Source organism: Acomys russatus, chromosome 4 (assembly GCF_903995435.1).
Source record: "Acomys russatus chromosome 4, mAcoRus1.1, whole genome shotgun sequence".
NCBI lineage: Eukaryota > Metazoa > Chordata > Mammalia > Rodentia > Muridae > Acomys > Acomys russatus.
Window position 1 is genome coordinate 46916212 of NC_067140.1, and position 18942 is coordinate 46935153.

An 18942-nucleotide genomic window follows, 5' to 3' on the forward strand; every position below is an offset into this window, starting at 1 on the left:
CCTTATTTTACGTGATTTTTCTAATGCCTTTTTCTACCAATCCTCATAATCCAGCATTGGAACTGTTTCATACTCAGAGGGACCCAAGGGCTCAGCCACTGCATTTGCCTTCAGATAAGAGGCAGAGACAGGTGAGGGACTTGTTCACTTGGCCCAGAGCATGCCAGGACTTTCCCTCAGAAGGCTGTTAACGTGTCTTTCACAGTGTTGATATCCAGTGGAGTATGGAAGAGAAAGTCAAAGGCAGCTGCCAGGGGAGAGGAGAGTGATTAATAAAGTATGTTTTAACTGTTTGAACCAGTTAATTGTTGAGTTGCACCGTTGAGTGAGTTCCCTCCTTTCTAAACTGACTACATGCCTATCATGTATGCACTTGTCTCCAGCCTGCATCTGTTCCTAGGCTAAAAATGAAATCCACTGACAACTATTACCTGGAGGACTTTTATAGACTTTTTAAAGAAAATCTGACTGGGCTAGAACTAGGGCTTGGTTTTATTTTCCTTGATTGTAATTCAGAAGCCATTTTCATCCTCAGATCTGTTTGATCTAGTGAGTGTGTGAGTGTGTGTGTGCGTGCGTGCACGCTTATGAGCACTTGCTTATTTTGATCAGGTATAGGACTTTAGCCACCCCTGCTATTCAAGGACACTGGGAACCTATCCTAGTCTACTTGTTCTAGGTAGATTTAAAGCATTTTTTAACCCAGTACACTTAAAGGTGGAAATTCCAAGCTTGCAGTATGTTTCTAAATTGTGGGACATAGTTGACTGTGAGAGAGTTAACTTTCCTAAGCATTGCATTCTGAAATCAGATGGGGGCAATTCCCTTGTCTTCCATGCTCATTTTCCTAGCTTCTGTACAAAGTATCAGTGTGTAGTTGGTTTTCTGTTGGCTTAAACAGTTTATGATGAGCACTACTTAGTTAATGATGTTCCTAACTTCATGTTTTGCAGGGATATCAGCATGAACAATATCACCCAGCTACCAGAAGATGCATTTAAGAACTTTCCTTTCCTAGAGGAGCTGTAAGTACTACTTTGAGCAACATCTACCTGTGTATTTCCTGCTCCTTTCTTGTTGGAAGCTACTTCTATGGAGAGAGCCTAATGTTTTCTGTCTGAGGACTTCTGGTAGCTCAATTTCAGTGAGCTTTGTGCTCACTGGGGAGTTGCTTTTTAAGCAGTATAATTACTGAAGTTATTTTTGAAAGCCAGAACTAAAAACTGCTACTTCCATAAGACATTTCACCCCCCCCCTTGCAATTATTATAACCATGATTGCCGCAGTGACACAAGTTAATTACAGTGCGATCCTGAGATAACATGGCTCCTACATAATTACCATTGTTGCCAGAGGAGTTTCTATATGGGTAACAGAACCAGAAGAAATAACACAAGGTGTTCCAGGGTTGTGGTGAAACAGACCACGTTGACAGTAAGTAGACAGCAAGCAGGAAACGGATAATAGATCACCTTGGCTGTTTGCACATGACCTTTGGCAGGGGGAGGTAAAAAAACAAATGACAGCAGCCCGCTGCATCTCCTAGAATGCTTGTAAGAACATTTCTGCTTTTGTCAGCTACCATATGAAAAAAGCATTTTTGATGTTTTTAACCTCTCTTCTAGTTGTTCTTTCCATATGGTTTTAACGTCCATAATGAAAAGAATGAACCTTTAGTTTTTCAAAGGACCGGAAACCGTGCTTTATATTTTTTGAATCCTGGTGGAAAGTAAAATTAGATTTGAACCAGTTAATATAAGCCCCACTTCATGGCTTATGTAGTATGTGGTGGTAGAAAGGTTACAGTTTGATACTCAGAACATCAAAAAGACACAGGCCTGAAGGGATCTAAATTCAAGTTATAGTCTATGTCCTGCTCTGTAGCTGTTGCATATTAGAGCCAAGTCAGTGAAGCTGCTTCTCCAAGCGCAGCCCCTTCCTTACAGCTTAGAGTAGGAGTCCAGTTAGAACCAGATTGTGTTCCTTGCTCATTGAAATAGCAATTTCAAGACAATAAAATCAAAGAGAATTTTTTTTTCCCACACTACTTAGTTGAGCCTAATGCTTCCACAGCAAAAATTGAACAGAGATTATTTGTCACAAGTTTTAAGAACTGGGCCAAATTACTTACACTCTTTCTGTTTGGTGTCTTTGACTATAAGGTATGATTAATAATAATCCCTCATTTGTATTATTCTGGCATGTACACATGTCTTAAATGTTTAGTATGGTATATGAAACCACATGTTCTTTAAATGCATGCTAGTATTTTACCAAAGCGCATAAGGAAAAATTATGTTCAGGTAAAAGGATTTAAAGGTATAGTGCATTTTATTTATGCCTTTTTATATAATGAGTATTAATTGTTTTACAATAAATGCTGTTGGAGCTAATTGCTTTTGAAGTCTCTATCTTCACCACTATAATCAATCGTTAAGGCGCTTTTCTGCTTTCATATTTTTTCCACGTGTAATTTTAGACTTCAGGATTAATCCGTCTTTACAGAAGTAATTATGTAATCAAAGGACATTAACAAGTGGTTGCTCAGGCATTGTATAGCCACTGGGGGATGTATGACGTACCAGACAGGAAGTGGAGAAGTTCCGACACTCTAGAGGGCCCCTGTGTGCAGACCACCTTTGTTGATGCCTGCAATTACCAGTTACACTTTTAGGGATTTTTGTAGTGGGAACCTGGCTAATCTTTGCTTTGTGAAATTTCTCGTCTTGGATTTCTTAAAATCTCAGATGACCAAGTATTTGTGAACCTCATGAGCTCTATCAACTGAGAGTTTTAATTGGAACCAAACTGAGTTTGATTGCTAGTTCTTTGTAGCTGAGTCATGGTCTCTCTGTATTCCACCATCTCAATAATGAAGCCTATCAAATCAAGCTGGTATACCCACTCTGAATACTGTATAAGATTTTAAAAAATAGAAGAGCTGAAAGTTATTTACAAAGTATATTTCAAAATAGTCTTTAATACTCTAGCAATACTTTAGGCACCCAAGAAAGCTTATTTCCCAGGTTAAAGTGAACATTAAAAAGTAATTTTTGTGTAAGAAAACAATGTAGTGATACGGCCTTGCAGCCTTGACTATTGTAATGCTTCATAAACATAACCATTTGTTCAGAAGTCATCTGGAAATGACTTAAGAGTGATTGTGAAGCTTAGTACACTTAAGTAGAAATGAGTGACTTGCCCAGGGTTTTTTCCATGTTAGTTAATGAGGTGGTCTTTACAACACATGACTGGGTTTGGCCAAATTTCATGTAGGGATCTGTAATGCTTAGAGGATGGGGTAGATTCACTTCCCAACAGTATATAAGTATGTCCATACATATTTGCACATCCATTTACTCTTTCAGCAAGCACCGAGTCCTGGTCCTTGCTCGTTCTTGTGGTGCTATTAGGGATATGGCCACAAGCGTAGTTCTGTGGGGAGATGACAGTATTCCTAGAGCTGCATTGTTTGACGTCATACCAACCAGAAGTAGGTGGCCATTTAAATTTAGATATGAATCAAAGTAAAAAATTCAACTCCTTTGCTGAAGTAACAATATTTCACACAGGTTATTTTTTTATTTTTTGTAGCTCTCATACACACTGGTCAAATGTTTTGCACAGAGCTACATTGCCAGCCCTGAACTACCACATTTTAGTATCGGTAGCTACCTATGCTTAGTGGCTACCATATAAGACACAATTTCCATCATTGCAGGAAGTTCTGTTGGACAAAGTTGATCTAATCTGCAGAGGGAGATGAGTCTAAAAGATGGTGCATTGTTGCTGACGCATGAACAGGATGGGTGGAAGCCAAAAGCACTAGATTTACTTGAGACTGTAGGATGGATGTGGGAAGCTTCTTTTCATTCCGCAAATCATTTCCACTGGGTTTTGAGTGTAGGAACTGGCCAGATGAAGACAGGTAGTTAAGGGGACCATGTAAGCGCTTCATAGAATTGGCATATATGAAGTGACTTGTTATGAAAGGATTGCGTGGAGGTTCTAAAGACATTTCTCAGATGACGCTGGATCATGAAGTTTTTTTTTTTTTTTTTTTTTGAGTGAAGCTGGGGGCGGGTGTTAAATGATTCCTGAGGGAGATTGGTTTGATAGGTTTATCAGGAGGATGCTAGAATTGTTAGAGGCCAGTTACAAAGACTGGAGACACTGGCAGCTGGCCTGCTTGGACCTAAAGGGTTCAGTTTTATAAAGATACAATGGTTGACAGCACACATAGAAAGCCTCGCATTGTGTGTTAAAGTTGTTTTTATGAAACTGTGTTTGTTTCTTAGTTTCTCTCTTAACCCAGCTACCATACAAATAATTGAGACTCTATTATATTATTTTAACAAGATCCATAGCACAAGAACTGAGCAGTTTTAGCTCTAAACCCTCTAAGCTAGTTTGGCTTCCTCCCAGCGATACTTGCACTTTGTAGCCTTCCCTGCTTTAGTTCTCCTCCTGATGCCTTGTGGACATCTGCCTGTGCCTGAATCCCCTGACTCCTCCTCTAACTCCTCCTCTCTTGGCTGGCAAAAAAATCCAGCCCTGTTCTCTCTCCTGTTCAGTGATAGGCTGTAAGCTGTTTTATTGGCACATCAGAGGCCAATTGGGGAGCAGTGTTTACACAACAATGAGGCAGGAGATTCGCAGAAGAAAGATTGCAGCCAGATATGGGGGGTACAGAAGCATTCGAGGTACACGGTAACCTTATGCCCTCCATTGTGTATAAGTCCTCTCTCACACCAACAAGAAAGTTAACTTTATAAAGTCAGAGCTGGGCTGAATGTAGTGGATATAAATATACAGAAGGGAAGTAAAGTCATTAAAGACCCTCAAATAAAGTTCATGCATCTTGATGTTTTATTATTTTGAGTCCCTTCAGAGCCTGTTCCTTCTGACTTCTGAAGAATGTGTACGTACTCTTAGAGAAATATTCCATCCAACCTTTCTATGTGGGTTACATATATTAGATAATGTTGTTGTCAGTTATTTTCACATTTAATCTACTTTTGAAAGCTTTATAGCTCATAAGACTGTTACTTAGCAATATTCTCTCCTGGATTCTAGCCCCAAATTCAGTACATGCAAGGTTCACAGGTTTTAGAACAATCCCTTGATTTTTATCTTGTGTTTCTAGCCTTTAAAAGGAGACTCCACAGGACCACTACAGAAGGAATATTGGATAATATGAAAAAGCATCTGTATGCGAAGTAGGGAAGTTTTAATAGTTATGTAAACATATCTGCCTTTTCACTGACATATTTGGAGAAGAGGAAGTTTGCTTGGAGGAAGGAATTGGTGTAGGCTGGTGTATCTGCTAGCAGTTTTCAAAGAAAGCTGGGATTCTAGGAAAGCATCCATGCAGCAGTGTTAGGATCTATGGTCCGATACTGTCTGTACAGCTACAACTGCTTCTCGTTCTCTTGAAATTCTTAGGACCTCAGTAACCATTTGGGGAATGCTTGAAATTTAGAAGTGTGAAAATTGATTTAGTTCTGAACAGGAGAAAGAATACCAACTAGGTTTCCACAGACTGTCACTGAGGACCCCCCCCCCCCCCCGGATATTATAGGATCTAGCAACACCAGTGGAAGCCATTGCCAGTATTGTCATTCAGTCAGTTATTATTGAATACAGTCTGTGACTAAGATAATTCTATCATTTCCAAACACTTTGACTCTGAAGGCTTCAGGATACTAAAGTGAAGGTTAGGAGTTTGAGTACCAGATAATTGTTACTTGTTTTGTTTTCATCTCTTCAGTACTGAATGGAGCTACTACTTTATCAAGGGGGAAATGTAAGCAATTCCAACAGGGATGGGTAATCAAATATAATATTTGACCACAGCAAAAATTTCACCTCTTTGAAACCTCCATGTTCTCATCTGTAATCCATGAAAATATGCTCTGTCTCCTCGTAGGTGCCGTGCAAGCACCAGTTAAGTTCTAGGCATATAATAAGCTCTTTATCAATATGACCTGCCACTATTATTTCTGTTTTATTATATTTCTGTTTTACCTTGTAGCTTTACCAAGCTTGAGCAATTTTAGGTATTTTTTTTTTATAAATAAGTTCAAGTATATAAATTTCTTGAGAAATTTTAAATAAATTATTATCAAAAAATCTCAGCGTGTGCTGCCCAGGTGGAGATAATAACTGGCTTTGTTCTTTTCTGATACTATACTCCGAAGGACTTACCTTTGCCTTTAAACTACATGTGACTCACCTCACCTTTACTACCCTATGAAACCTTCTACCCTCTCATTCTTCTCATGAGCTGTTTGGTTCTTACCATTTTCTGTAATTGGTCATTTGGAGAACTCTCAGACTAGAAAGAAGTGCTGAAAAGGGAGAAATGGGAAGGGAGCTTGCACTAATTGCGACTTAACAGTTACGGGATAGGCTTTTTTAGGATGTTCTTCTCTTGGCTTTGATTTAACCCATAAAACACTGCGGAAATTGAGTTTTTCCTCACAGAAGCACCTTGCCCAGGTGACAAGATTCATTAGGAGTTGGGCCTGTTATTGGCCATAGGACTGGCTCTGTCTACTGTACAAGTGGGAAGGGCTAGGAACGACTTGCTACATCATTTGTTAATCCAATAAGCCTTTGTCAACTAACACACTGTGTTCCGTGTTGAATTAAATGAGATTCTTGACTTCAAGGGAAAGAATAGTGTATTCCAGCTATGAGAGTTCAAAGGAAAAGGGAAATTGCATCTAGCAAGAAAGATTAAAGAAGAACTCATCAAAGAGTTGGCATTTCTGGAGAGCCTTGAGGGATGGTAGGAGTTATTTATGAGGAGATACACAAAGAAGCTCAGGCTGAGATGGGCAGTGAAAACGCTAGGTGAGGTAGTGCTGCATTACTGAAAGCAGCCATGGAAAAGAAATCTAGAAAGGCCTTTGGAGCCAAATTGAGGACCTTTCTTGGCAGACAGAGGGGTTCTTGAGTGACTGTTGAAGGGTTTTGAGCCAGGAACTAACTAGTTCAGTCAGTTAGGGTCTTCTGTCACTATAATTTCATAGCAGAGGGCTTAGAATTGAGAGAAGTCAGGAAGGTAACAGAGCCAGCTAACTGTTAAGGTGTATGTGAGAGTCATCAGAATCTGGGTGTAGCATGGTGATACATACCTGTAATCCCAGCACACGGGACTCAGAGGCAGGCAGAGCTCTGTAATCCACAGCCAGCTGGGTCTACATTGTGAGTCCTGGGATAGCCAGGGATTCACAGAGAGACACTGTCTAAAAAGTGTTTGTGCGTAAATTTGAAGTAGGGCAGATGAGAGGCAAAATAGAATCAAGAGGCTATCTCAGCTGAGGTTACATCAGTAGTACTTAGTTTTAGTATTTCCAGGAGTTGTTAACAATTAGCAACAGTGTGGGAAAAAAAGTTGTTCCAGAAGAGCAAATATCAAATTTAATTTCGAGTAAGCATGCTGAGTCCCATAGACTATAGACAGAGGCATATGGAAGCATGTGAAGGAAATCTGGAATAGATATTCATGGGTGTAGAGTTGAGTCTTTTATGTTGAGGTGACTCTTGGAAACATGAGATCATAAAAGGTTGCCAGGGGATAGAGGGCAGAAGAAAAGGGAAGAAGGCCAAGCACAACTCCTTGGGAAACACTTGAAGCAAGGTGTGGGAAGAAGACAGGTGCCAGGTGAGAACTGAGGCAGAACTCTTCCCTAGGAGTGGTGGAAGAAGAGGTTTCCACAGTGAAACCAGGGTCAGTGTTGACATGCTGGAGAGAGGGGCCCATAGCGTGGCACTCCTTTACTTTAAGTAGCTTTAGAGTTCCAGCAGCACACTGACTTGGGGAAAGGTGTTTATTAGACAGGTGGCTTCTGGCCTTTGGAGAGTGAATAAAGCTTGTAATATGGTCCGTATGTTACAAGAGTCCACGGAATTTAAGACACAAGCCCCACCGAGGCATGGTAGAGAATTGTTTCTCGGAGAGCGCAAGTGTCTGAAGGTGGAGTTCAGCTGGCATTGCATCTTGAGGCTTAAACGTTATGAGAACTTTCACATGTTCTCTATTGGTTACTGTTGAGTCTCTCCTCTTGTGTTTTTGGTTCCTTGCCTGTTGTAAATATCCTGCCTTCATATGATGGGGACTGAAACCTTCATGAGTCCCAGCTGGGCTTTTGCACCCTCGTATTACTACAAAAAGCATTCCTTGCTGCTTTCAGCAGAGGCCTGCGAGGACTTTGCTTGGCAGTCTTGCCTCCCTTGCCTGGTATTAAAATGTTCATTCTGTTTGATAATATGGTTTAACCTGTTTCATCAATCTATCCCTAACAGAACCTTTTAGACGGGAGAAGCTGTCCCCTAAAATGAGCAGAAGAAAGCAGGAAGGACAAAACCTAGCTCCTCCACACAACCGCAGGGGATATTTCTTTAATGGATCAATCTGAAATGAATAAGAGAATTGTTGAAGAATTCTCCGTTTAAATAGGAAATAATATCAATTAAGCTAGTTCCACTAAACTACACCTGTAACTTTGTTGCAAGTGCTTAATAGCCCAGCACTTGATGAAAATGGAAGTAATCTGACTTTAGTAAATCAGAATTTAATAGAGAGCTAGAAGAAATCAAACTGGGATATTCCAAGCAGTTCACTGGTAAAGTAATTCAAAATACAAAAAACGTAGAAAGGCACACAAAACCACAGTTTGTTGGTTCATTTATATGTTTTAATCAATGATGATTTTTTTATTCTTTATCTGAATATAATAGTGATTACAAGTAAATAAAAATACATTTGATTTTTGTATTAGCATGATTAAGTTTTCCAACAGGGTAATAAGATGAGTCATCTCTTTATTTATTGTATACTCTTACATAAGCCATGCTTATTTAATATAATATTCAATAATACTATATTTTATATAGGATCTTTGGCTCAGTGTTTGTTTTTACCTGCTCTGTTTACCATCAGTTACTTTGGGCACTATCTGTACTTTGAAGATGGTCATATTGGAGGCTCTGCAAATATTTGTATTGAAGATATATATATATATGTGTGTGTGTGTGTGTGTGTGTGTGTGTGTGTGTATGGTATGAAAGAACTTGATAAAAGCTAGAATTTTCAAAAATTAAATAAAATTAATGGAAACTCAAATGTTCAAAACATGTACATGTAGTTATAGAAAAGAAATGATTAACCAATTATTATCTCACCCCTGAGAGATACTCTGTTACTATTTTGTTACGTATCCTAGAGTATACTAATACTTTAGTATACTTCCTTTGAAAACTAGAATCTTATTATCTACACTCATTTGCCAAAATACTAACATACTGATAGATCTAGGTTTTCCACTAATGACTATAAAGTATATTTTCTTCTGAATGCTTATCTTTTGTTGTAAATAATTTTAGAACCTCTTTACCTAGTTTTTGTGTCTTTTAAAACTATTTTATTTGACATACATGCATGCGTATGCACGTGCGCGCGCGCACACACACACACACTCCATAAGAAGCTGCAGCATCAGTTCTCAGAATTACAGGTGGTTGTTATTAGCTACTTGATATAAGTGCTGGGATCCTAAGTCAGGTCCTATAAAAGCAGCAAGGGCCCTTAATGTAGTGGGTTTTGTTTATTTGCTCGTTTGTTTGTTTGTTTTTTGGTTTTCAAGACAGGATTTCTCTATGTAGCCTTGGTTGGCTGTCCGGGATTCACTTTGTAGACGAGGCCAGCCTTGAATTAATAGCTATCTGCCTGCCTCTGGCTTCTTGCGTGCTGAGACTAAAGGTGTGTGCCACCACCGCCCGGCTTAATGTACTATCTTTAATTGTGCTGTTTTTGTTACAGCTTACCCTGCTCCTTTCCTAAATATCTTGAATTGGAGTTATATCAAACTATAGTGGAAAGTTTCAGTTAACAGTGGCTTAAAGACATAATGCCTTCTTTTATTTGCACGCCTATGAAATCCGCAGCAGAGCAACCAGGAGCAACTGTTGAGAATCACAGTTACTTGAAATGTAGAAGAACCTAAGTTAGCATTCTTGTCTGCAGTTCACTGTTTACAGTGCTCACATCTAGATCATGCAGCGACTGGAGACTGGAGCTCTACCCGTCAATACTCACTGTTCAGAGGAGGAAGGAGGAAGAGGGGATGGAAATGTCCCACTCAGTCACTTCTTTGAAGAAACCACCTTGAATATATTGTATTACTTCTGACATCTCATTGGCTAGAACTTAGTAATGGATTTTTAGCAGGAAATGCTGGCTAGTAAGAGCTTTGTCACCTGGCCTCAAGTAAGGATTCTCTTGTTAGGTAAGAAAGGAAGAATGTTTATCGGCAATGCAGTCAGTTAAAGCAGCGTTTGACTGCAAGTAACAGAACGCAATTTCCTATTGGAACAGTAGGAGATGTGTCCTTACCTTCCATGACACAGTGTCAGAAGAGCTCTGGAGCTGACCAGTTCAATACATTTCATTCTGAGCGCCTTGTGCTTCCTAATAGTTCCTCTACCCTTCCTTCCCTAAGTTGTTCTGTTATTCCATTCCTCACCCCTTAACTTTGTGTGTCTTGCCATCTTATGATGCAGTAGGTCAGAGAGTCACTATCTGCTGTGCACTCTGATTTTTCCCTAAAGGCAGAAGGCACCCTCTCTTACTTCAGTATGACTCATAGTAACAATAACCTCATTTAAATTTTTATTGTTCACTTATTGTGTGCATGAGTGTGCAAGTATGGGTGTGTATGTCACGGCTCACATTTGGAGGTCAGAGGACTACAGCTGGTCGTCCTCTCCTACCAATGTGGGGTCTAGGGAGTGAACTCAGGGCATCAGCCTAGGCAGCCAGTGCTTTTACACTCTGAGTCATCTTGATGGCTTAGTAATCATATTTTGTAACCTACATGCAGTGGCACATGTCTGTAATCAGCACCCAGGGAGGCAGAGACAGATAGATCTCTGTGAGTTCAAGATTAGCCTGATCTACAAAGCCAGTCCAGGACAGCCAAGGCTACACAGAGAAACCCTGTCTCAATAAACCAAAGAGAAGGAAGAGAAGAAAAAAAAGAAAAAAAAAATAGGGGAGAGGATAAGACAATTTCTTTCAATTTTGAATTTATTGATGCAAGAAACTTTGTCAGCACAGATAGAAACCTAATTCTGCTGAAGTTCATGACTGCTGGACTTAAAAGGAGCAAAATGAGAAGCAACTGGGAGAAAGCAGTACTTCCTTTGCTATCCTGTGGTAGAAAGGGAATAAGGAGCTGATGATTGCTGTTAGGTGTAGATCATTTTAAAGTTGGTTATCCTCACATGGGTGTGGCTCAGGTGTGCTATCCTCAAAAGGCAAATGATGAGATGGTTAGAGTAACTTTTCAGAATCATTACCATGGCCATGGTGTCTTTTTTTTTTTTTTTTTTTAGACTTTTTTTTTTTATTAATTTATTCTTGTTACATCTCAATGTTTATCCCATCCCTTGTATCCTCCCATTCCCCCCCCCCATTTTCCCATTATTCCCCTCCCCTATGACTGTTCCTGAGGGGGATTACGTCCCCCTATATATTCTCATAGGGTATCAAGTCTCTTCTTGGCTACTTGCTGTCCTTCCTCTGAGTGCCACCAGGTCTCCCCCTCCAGGGGACATGGTCAAATGGGCCATGGTGTCTTAACCTCTAAAATAAGCCTCTTCCTGGTTATTGGGGGAAAGTGAGAGTCACAAGAGGTCAATTTGGTGCAGGTGGAACTTAAATATTTTTGAGTTAATAAAGTTCTTTAGTATGTGGGAGAGTTCTAGATGGCTTTATACCAAGTTTTAGCAGGGATGTAATAGTTTTATTTTAGATTACTATAATGGGGTGTGTGTGTGTGTGTGTGTGTGAGAGAGAGAGAGAGAGAGAGAGAGAGAGAGAGAGAGAGAGAGACAGACAGACAGACAGAGAGACAGAGAGACAGAGAGACAGAGAGACAGAGAGAAAGAATTCCTGCTTTAAAAACATCAGTGACTATTTTGTGAAAGGTTCTGATCTAAATACATGTGTCTTCTTAAAACATTGTAGTTTTACAATGCTTTGTTTCTTTGCCAGCTTTTTGTGATAGGGTCTCATAGAACCCAGGATGCCCCACAGAATACTTGTGTATTCCAGGTCCATCTCAAACTTGTTATTCTTTTGCCTCAGTCAAATGCTGGGTGGCATGTGCCACCACTTCCAGTGTGTGTGTGTGTGTGTGTGTGTGTGTGTGTGTGTGTACATTATATATACATATTTAAATAGGAGCTGTTTGAAGATATAAAAGCCTTCCTGAAGATGTGGAAAAAATGTGGATAACATGGCTGGAGATGTCACTCAGCATGCCCAAGGGATGGGTAATGAAGAAAAGAAAAAAAAAAAAAAAAAAGACAGTAGAGAAGTAAGATAGGCATGGTTAGTAGACTTTAGAATACTTTCATCTACTGCATCAAATGAGGTTTAACCCTGGTAGGAAGAAGGTCCCAAGGGACCTAGAAAGAATGCTGCTTATTTATTGGCCTTTTTGGTCTGCTGCAAAAGGATCTTTTTCTTGTGGTAGTCTTGAATTTAGCAGTAGAAAAACAATCAAACAGCAGTGTTAGCTGTCTGGGATTGACGTTTCATTTGCTTTGTTGTGTTTCTAGGACTCACATTTCTAGTGGTGGTGTAGGACTCTGGGCTAGATATGTCAGGAAGTACAAACTCACAATCTTGATTTGTTAAAAAGGGGCCACTGAGGATAAGTTGTTGAGGCGTATTAAGGTGTTTAAAGGGCCAATGTAATAGGATAATGAAAATGGAAAGGGCAAAATGAGTATTCAACTTTTTATTGTCTTTGCTGTCGCCAGATAGCCTAAATGGGGACCAGTAAGCCCCTCATGGTTTTTGGTTTTTTGTTTTCACAGAAGCTCCATAGTTCTGAACACACAGTCAGGATTTCACATATAAATTAATATGTGGCTTAGGATTAATAAGAGGAATGCTTTATACTGTTGAAAATGGACGCTATCATTTTACATCCTGCTGATTTCAAATAGTGTTTAGAAGAGTGACACCTCCTGTCAAGTGGTGGCCATACTTGCCTAGTTTAGTCTTGACTTAGAACTGTTAAGTACAGCCTATTGTACTCTGTAGGCAGTCTGACTGACCCTGGCCATCCCCACTTGAGGGAAGTGATGGCGTTGGAGGCGCAGCCTGGGCACGGTTCAGTGTGAGCTGTGATATTTCCTTTTGCTTGGCTTCAAAGGTAGTGTAGAGAGAAGCAGTGGAAGAGGAAAGAAGACATTACTGAGGACAGAGAAGTGTTGATTAGACTGAGGGGCAGAACTGTGCTACTTCTCAGTAAGGATTAACAGCAGTAGCACAGTGCCAGAACAGCTTGTAATCACGTGCAAACGAATGTTAGGGACATGAGCAGATGGCAAGATGTGCAGCCTACTTCTCAACTCACCATAATGTGAGAAGAGCTGTCTTTGTAAAGCTCGCTTGTTTGTGTGGGGAGCAAGTTTCCTGCCTCCCATCCACAGTTGCTGTGGTCTCACTGTCCCTTTTCCACCCCATGTCTCCTCAGAACAGCTGCTAGAAGCCTTTAGCCACATTCCCCTCAGTGCAGTAAATATCTAGTTGGTGTATAGACTGTGGTTTTACTCTGCTACGTCTTGACTAGAATTCCAGCCACCATGAAATTTATATAGTGACCCCAATGTAGTATTTCTTGTGCAAATAACACCAGTTGGTTTACTCTGTTTTTCAGTTGCCTCTCCCCTTTTAACAAAATACTTAACATTTTTATTTGTATGTGTGTATGCTTGAGTGTATTTATGTGCACCATGTGCGTGCAAGAACATGTGTAATATGTAACCAGAAGAGGCACTGGATGCCCTGGAACTGGAGTTAGAGATGGTTGTGAGCTGTCATGTGGGTGCTGGGAACTGAGCCATGTCTACAGCCCCCGCCTCTCCTCTTTCAGTTGCTTCCCACGTGAAGAAATCCTATGTTCTTGTGTGTATTACATGAAGTTATCAACCTCCTGGCCTATATTTCCTTTTGACATGTAGCTTGCTCGTTCTTATCCATCATTGACCCATTTCCCATGTGTAAGCCACACTGTTTCCGTCCTCTGCTTTCTGGCAGATGGAAATTTCATGTAGCATATTCATTAAGAGTAGATAGCATCATTCAAAACCCTTGCTTCTCCAAATCTTCCCCTCTAAGGAGCCCCTAATATGAGTCCATGGTGCTTATGAATAATAAACAGATTCATAGGGACATTCACACTGCACCACTTGGTCCCTGTACCCTGGAATAGCTCCAGATGTATTGAGGGACCATAAGCCTAGTGAACTGATATCTCCCTACCAGCAACTCTTGCTCATCTCTCCTTTCTCTGCTTCTGAAATTCTTGTAGCAAGCAGGGTAAATAAGACTTGCCCTGAGGTAGACAGACTGCTTGAAGTCACTGTATGAAGTGCTGTTGGACTTGTTTCAGTTCTTTATGTGTGTGTACACAGTGCAGTGAGTTGAGATACTTCTGTTGACCTGTGAACTGGTCTTTCCAACTTTAAGCTCCTCTTTAATACTTGCAGGATGTATTAAAAGAGATGAGAGTTGCACTGGCACCTGCTACCTTAAATTCTAGCCAAGTTACATCTTTTCTGTTAATGAGTATGAGGGAGGTTGTGGGAAAAGGAAAGATAATCAGGTAGCTCTCCTATATTTTAAATACCAATGTCACATTCTCAGAATCTTATATTGGGGCTTAGTGGAGGCGTTACAGCATATTTGCTGTATGCATGGTTCATGCAGGAATACAAAACAAATGTGTTTTAATCCCCACTCATAAGGAACATTATAATGCCATAGGGAAAAAAAGATGGGAGCAGGTGAGAAAGTGGTATTAAATGATTTCATATAGGTGGTAGTCCTCAGCAATCAGCATGGTTTCAATTGCCAGAAGTTAGGACATAGGGGTATTACACATGAAGAAAAACAGTGTGAGTGTTGAGTTATATAGGGAAACGCTGATGTGTTTAGATATGTAACAGTCAGTGCTAAATTGTAGGAGACAAGATCATTGGGTTGAAGTATAGAGGAAGACAGTTATGTTGAAGGTCCAGAAAATTCAACGTGGGGTGGGGTGGGGCGGGGAATGAGGCTTTGAGAAATTTAACAGAATTACATATTTAAAAATTTAGATCTCGATAATGACAAAATGTGATGGAGATTGATTTGCATTCAGAATTTTAGATGCACCAAGATAGGAAAGATGTTTTATTCAAGGCTATCAAATACAAATAGCCAAAACACTAAGAATATAACATTTATGTAATTCCTGATTGTGTCGTGGTTCTTCTTGCTATAGGTAGTTTATTGTCTGTATGTGGAATACTACAAATGTATATGTAAAAAATAAAAAATGTTTAAATAAGAAAAAAAGAAAGCCAAAAAATTTAGATCTCATACTATTACATATATATATGCACACATATATTTAAAATATTTATATTTGGCCTCCAAGTATATATGTGCACTACATGTCTTCCTAAGTGTCAAAGAAAGCCAGATATGGAGTCAGATCCCTTTAATGAGTTATGGCTAGATGGTTGTGAGCCACCATGTGGGTGCTGGGAACTGAACCCAAGTCCTCTGAAACAGCAACCTGTGCTCTTTTAACTGCTGCTACCTCACCAGCTCACTCACAGTATTGGGTCAGTTGAGGCAGAAGTCTTGTGGAAATTCAGGGCAGTAATCCAGGTGAATAATAGTGAGACCCTGAAGTCAGACAACAGAAAGACTAGGAGTACATGGCTTGGAACCTTGTACGGCGATTCTTACTACATGGGGAGCCATCCTACTGAGGTGCACAGGTCACGGACATGATGCCCGGTACTGTCTACTCGGGTTTGCAGAAACTGGTCCCACATCTACCTTCTGCTCTGACATTGATGATGTTTCTTTGGAAATTAAGAGCCACTGAGGTGTGTGCTACTAATAAAGGTATTTTGTGGAATAAGAAGTACAACTCTCCATCTTGTTGATTTTTCTGGGGGAGGGGAATGGGATGCAAGGGGGAGGGAGGGTGGGAACAGGAAGATAAAAGCAAGGGGATAACAATAAGGATGTAATGTGAATAAATTATAATACATTAAAATCAATTTTAAAATGTCTTCAAATAAATCGAGTGCTCCCTAAAGAAGAAAAAGAAAAAAGAATTACAAATGTCACTGTTTAGCAAAAAGACAACTGTTGTGTGTTGCATGGAAGTAAAATCCAGGCACAGAATGGGAAATAGCTGGTCTTTGTTAAAAGACATCATTGGTTATAATTCTGCCTCAGGATCAGCCATCTCATTTTTACTTGAAAGTTACTTTTAAAAAATGCTAATAGATTGCTCTAAATGCTGAGTAGTTCCAGAAAGAGTCCCCATATATGGACTCTGAGGGGTCTTGTTCTCATCATCTTCGCTCTGGGCATCCTTGGCTGATGGAAGCATGTTAGTCGGCTGGGAAATTCCCTCATAATTGCAGTTGGCAGTTCAGCACTCCTAATGCATAGGCTGAGCTCGTCATCTTTGGGCTGCTGGACAAGAGCTGTTGATACTCAAACAAAGCTGTTAGCAGGCCCAAGGCCACAGTGCTCCACCTCTCCTCTGAGAATGATTTCCTAATCCTTTGGTGACACCACAGAAACACCTCAGGTCAGGAACAAATTGATAAACATTGAGACAATTAGGCAAGCACTAGAATGCTGTCTTTCCACCTTGAAGCCATGTGGGGGGGTGTTGTGTATGTGGGGGGGGGGTTTGTTAGGTTTTGTTTTATTTTGTTTTGTTTTGGTTTTTTATTTTGTTTTTTCCCAAGTCACCTAAATTTTCAGGTTAGAAAAGCAGGGTTGTTGTCATGATGTGATTAAAATGAAAAAAAAAAAAATTTTTTTTTTTTTTTTTTACACATAATCTGTTTTGACCCCTGCACCTGGTAAGATCTCAGGTGCTTGTCTCCTAAGGATTTGGCACTTGTCCCCAAGTCTTGTCATTTATTCACTTTGCTTTTATTGGATCTGAACTTTTTATTAAATGAAACGCCCCCAAAATGTACTGCTACAAGAAGTACTGGCTCCTAAGACTGCTAACTAAGCAGTCTGTGAAAAGGTTCTGGGCTGAAGCTACAACGTGTATCAATCCTTACCACAGCAGCTTAGCAGATAGACTTCAGGAGCCGCACCCTGTAGCATGTTTACTCTCCAGAAACAAAGTCATTGGAGTAGTATGCCCCCTGTTGTGAGGCATTATCACCCGTCTGCCACACTCAGGGTGTTTATTTCAGTTCTCCAGATTGTTGGCTTGTGTTTCAGGATAAGCCTCGTGCGCAGAGCTCATTGTGTCATTTCTATTAATGATAAGTCCAGGAGATGGAATGTTTTTTAGAACCAGGTTACTTTAGTATTCACATAGTTTATAAAGGGGGCAGAGATTTGGGGAAAAGGAAGCAAATATTTTGACTAATGTGGTTGAACAGTCTTTTTTGGTTGGCAAGTTAAGATAATCAGGTGTTCTGGGTTTTACCACATCCTTGCTTACTTAATAAAGCACTCTTTCTCAGGGTCACGGCATAGAATACTAAACTTCTCAAGGACGGCCGCAGATATCAGGACTGTAAAGGTTAACATTAGAGACAAGGGGTGAAAGACCCTGGAAAGCTGTGGTTATAGCATTTCTTTTTTGCCAGATGCTTTTAGCATAGGTTTTAAGGACAGCTGGGAGGAGCAGGGTTACAGGACTATTCGAGGAATTTGGGGAAACATGGCTACTGCCTCTTAAGGCCCTTACGGTGCAATTTGGGCTTTCAAAATGTGGTCTTTTACATACAGTGTGTTACAATTGTGAGCATCCTTAGTTGAATTTAGTGAGGGTGCCCCAGCGGAGCAAACCCTTTCATTGTTTATGTGGAGCTTGCACAGAGGTGTGGACTACAGGAAGCTATGTACTGGCACAGGGGGTGATTGCAAAGAACCCTGCCTTTTATTTGCTCTGTTGGCAGTGGTGGAGATCGAACCCAAGGCTTTGCCCCTCCCTGTTAGGCAAGCTCTCCACTACATCCCTGATGCAGGGAGGAACATCATAGAACACTTACAGGTAGTAAACTCCTAGATGAGATTGTTTCTGCCTAATGACGTGGCATCAACTGAAAGGTGGTAATGAAAGTGTGGGATGTACACTCATTCTGAGATGTATTTGTACTTAGCCTGTGAGACTGATGTGCAATAAACAGTCAAAAGGTAACCCGTGACCTTACTTAATTTTGTGATTGATTGATTGATTTCCTCTTTAACGGAAGAAGCGCTACCATTGGGTATTTAAAGAGTGGCAGTGGCGTTACACAAAGTGTTTATATATGGTGGAGCAGGTGAAGCTGACTAGTTTGGGACCAAGAGGAGAAATGTCTTGAAATGATTGCATTGAAGAAGCTTTATAAATGTTTTCTTCAGTTTTGTTTTGTTTATTGTCAGTGGCATACGGCCTGATGTTTTGTTTTTTTTTTTTTTTTTTAAGGAAACTATGTACAGTAAATTTTTTCTATTTATTCATTCTTCTTCATGTAATACATCGTGCCCTGACCACAGCCTCTCCTCTCTTCCTCCACTCCTCTCAGTTCCCACCACCTCCCCATCTCCCAGATCCACTGCTACTGATTTCCGTTCAGAAAAAACCAGCCCTCCTAGTTATATCCACCAAACATGGCATAAGAAGATCAATAAGACTAGACACAAACCTTCATACCAAGGCTAGACAAGGCAGTCCAGGTCGCGGAAAAGGGTCCCAAGAGCAGATAAAAGAACCAGAGACACACTCATTCCTATTGTTAAGAGTCCCACAAAGTCCCCACCCTAAACAATTACAGTGTGTATGCAGAGGACCTAGCACAGACCCAAGCAGGCTCTGTGACTGCTGCTTC

At 40.3% G+C, this 18942-nt stretch overlaps 1 protein-coding gene across 2 annotated transcripts in view; it reads left to right on the forward strand.

Annotated features, from left to right (window-relative positions):
• Lgr4 (leucine rich repeat containing G protein-coupled receptor 4) overlaps window positions 1-18942 on the forward strand; it is a 94776-nt gene that overhangs the window by 51622 nt on the left and 24212 nt on the right. For both annotated transcript variants that reach the window (XM_051144307.1, XM_051144308.1), the window contains exon 2: window positions 954-1025. In XM_051144307.1, coding sequence (XP_051000264.1) covers window positions 954-1025 — 72 coding nt within the window. The remainder of the gene's footprint in view (window positions 1-953; window positions 1026-18942) is intronic.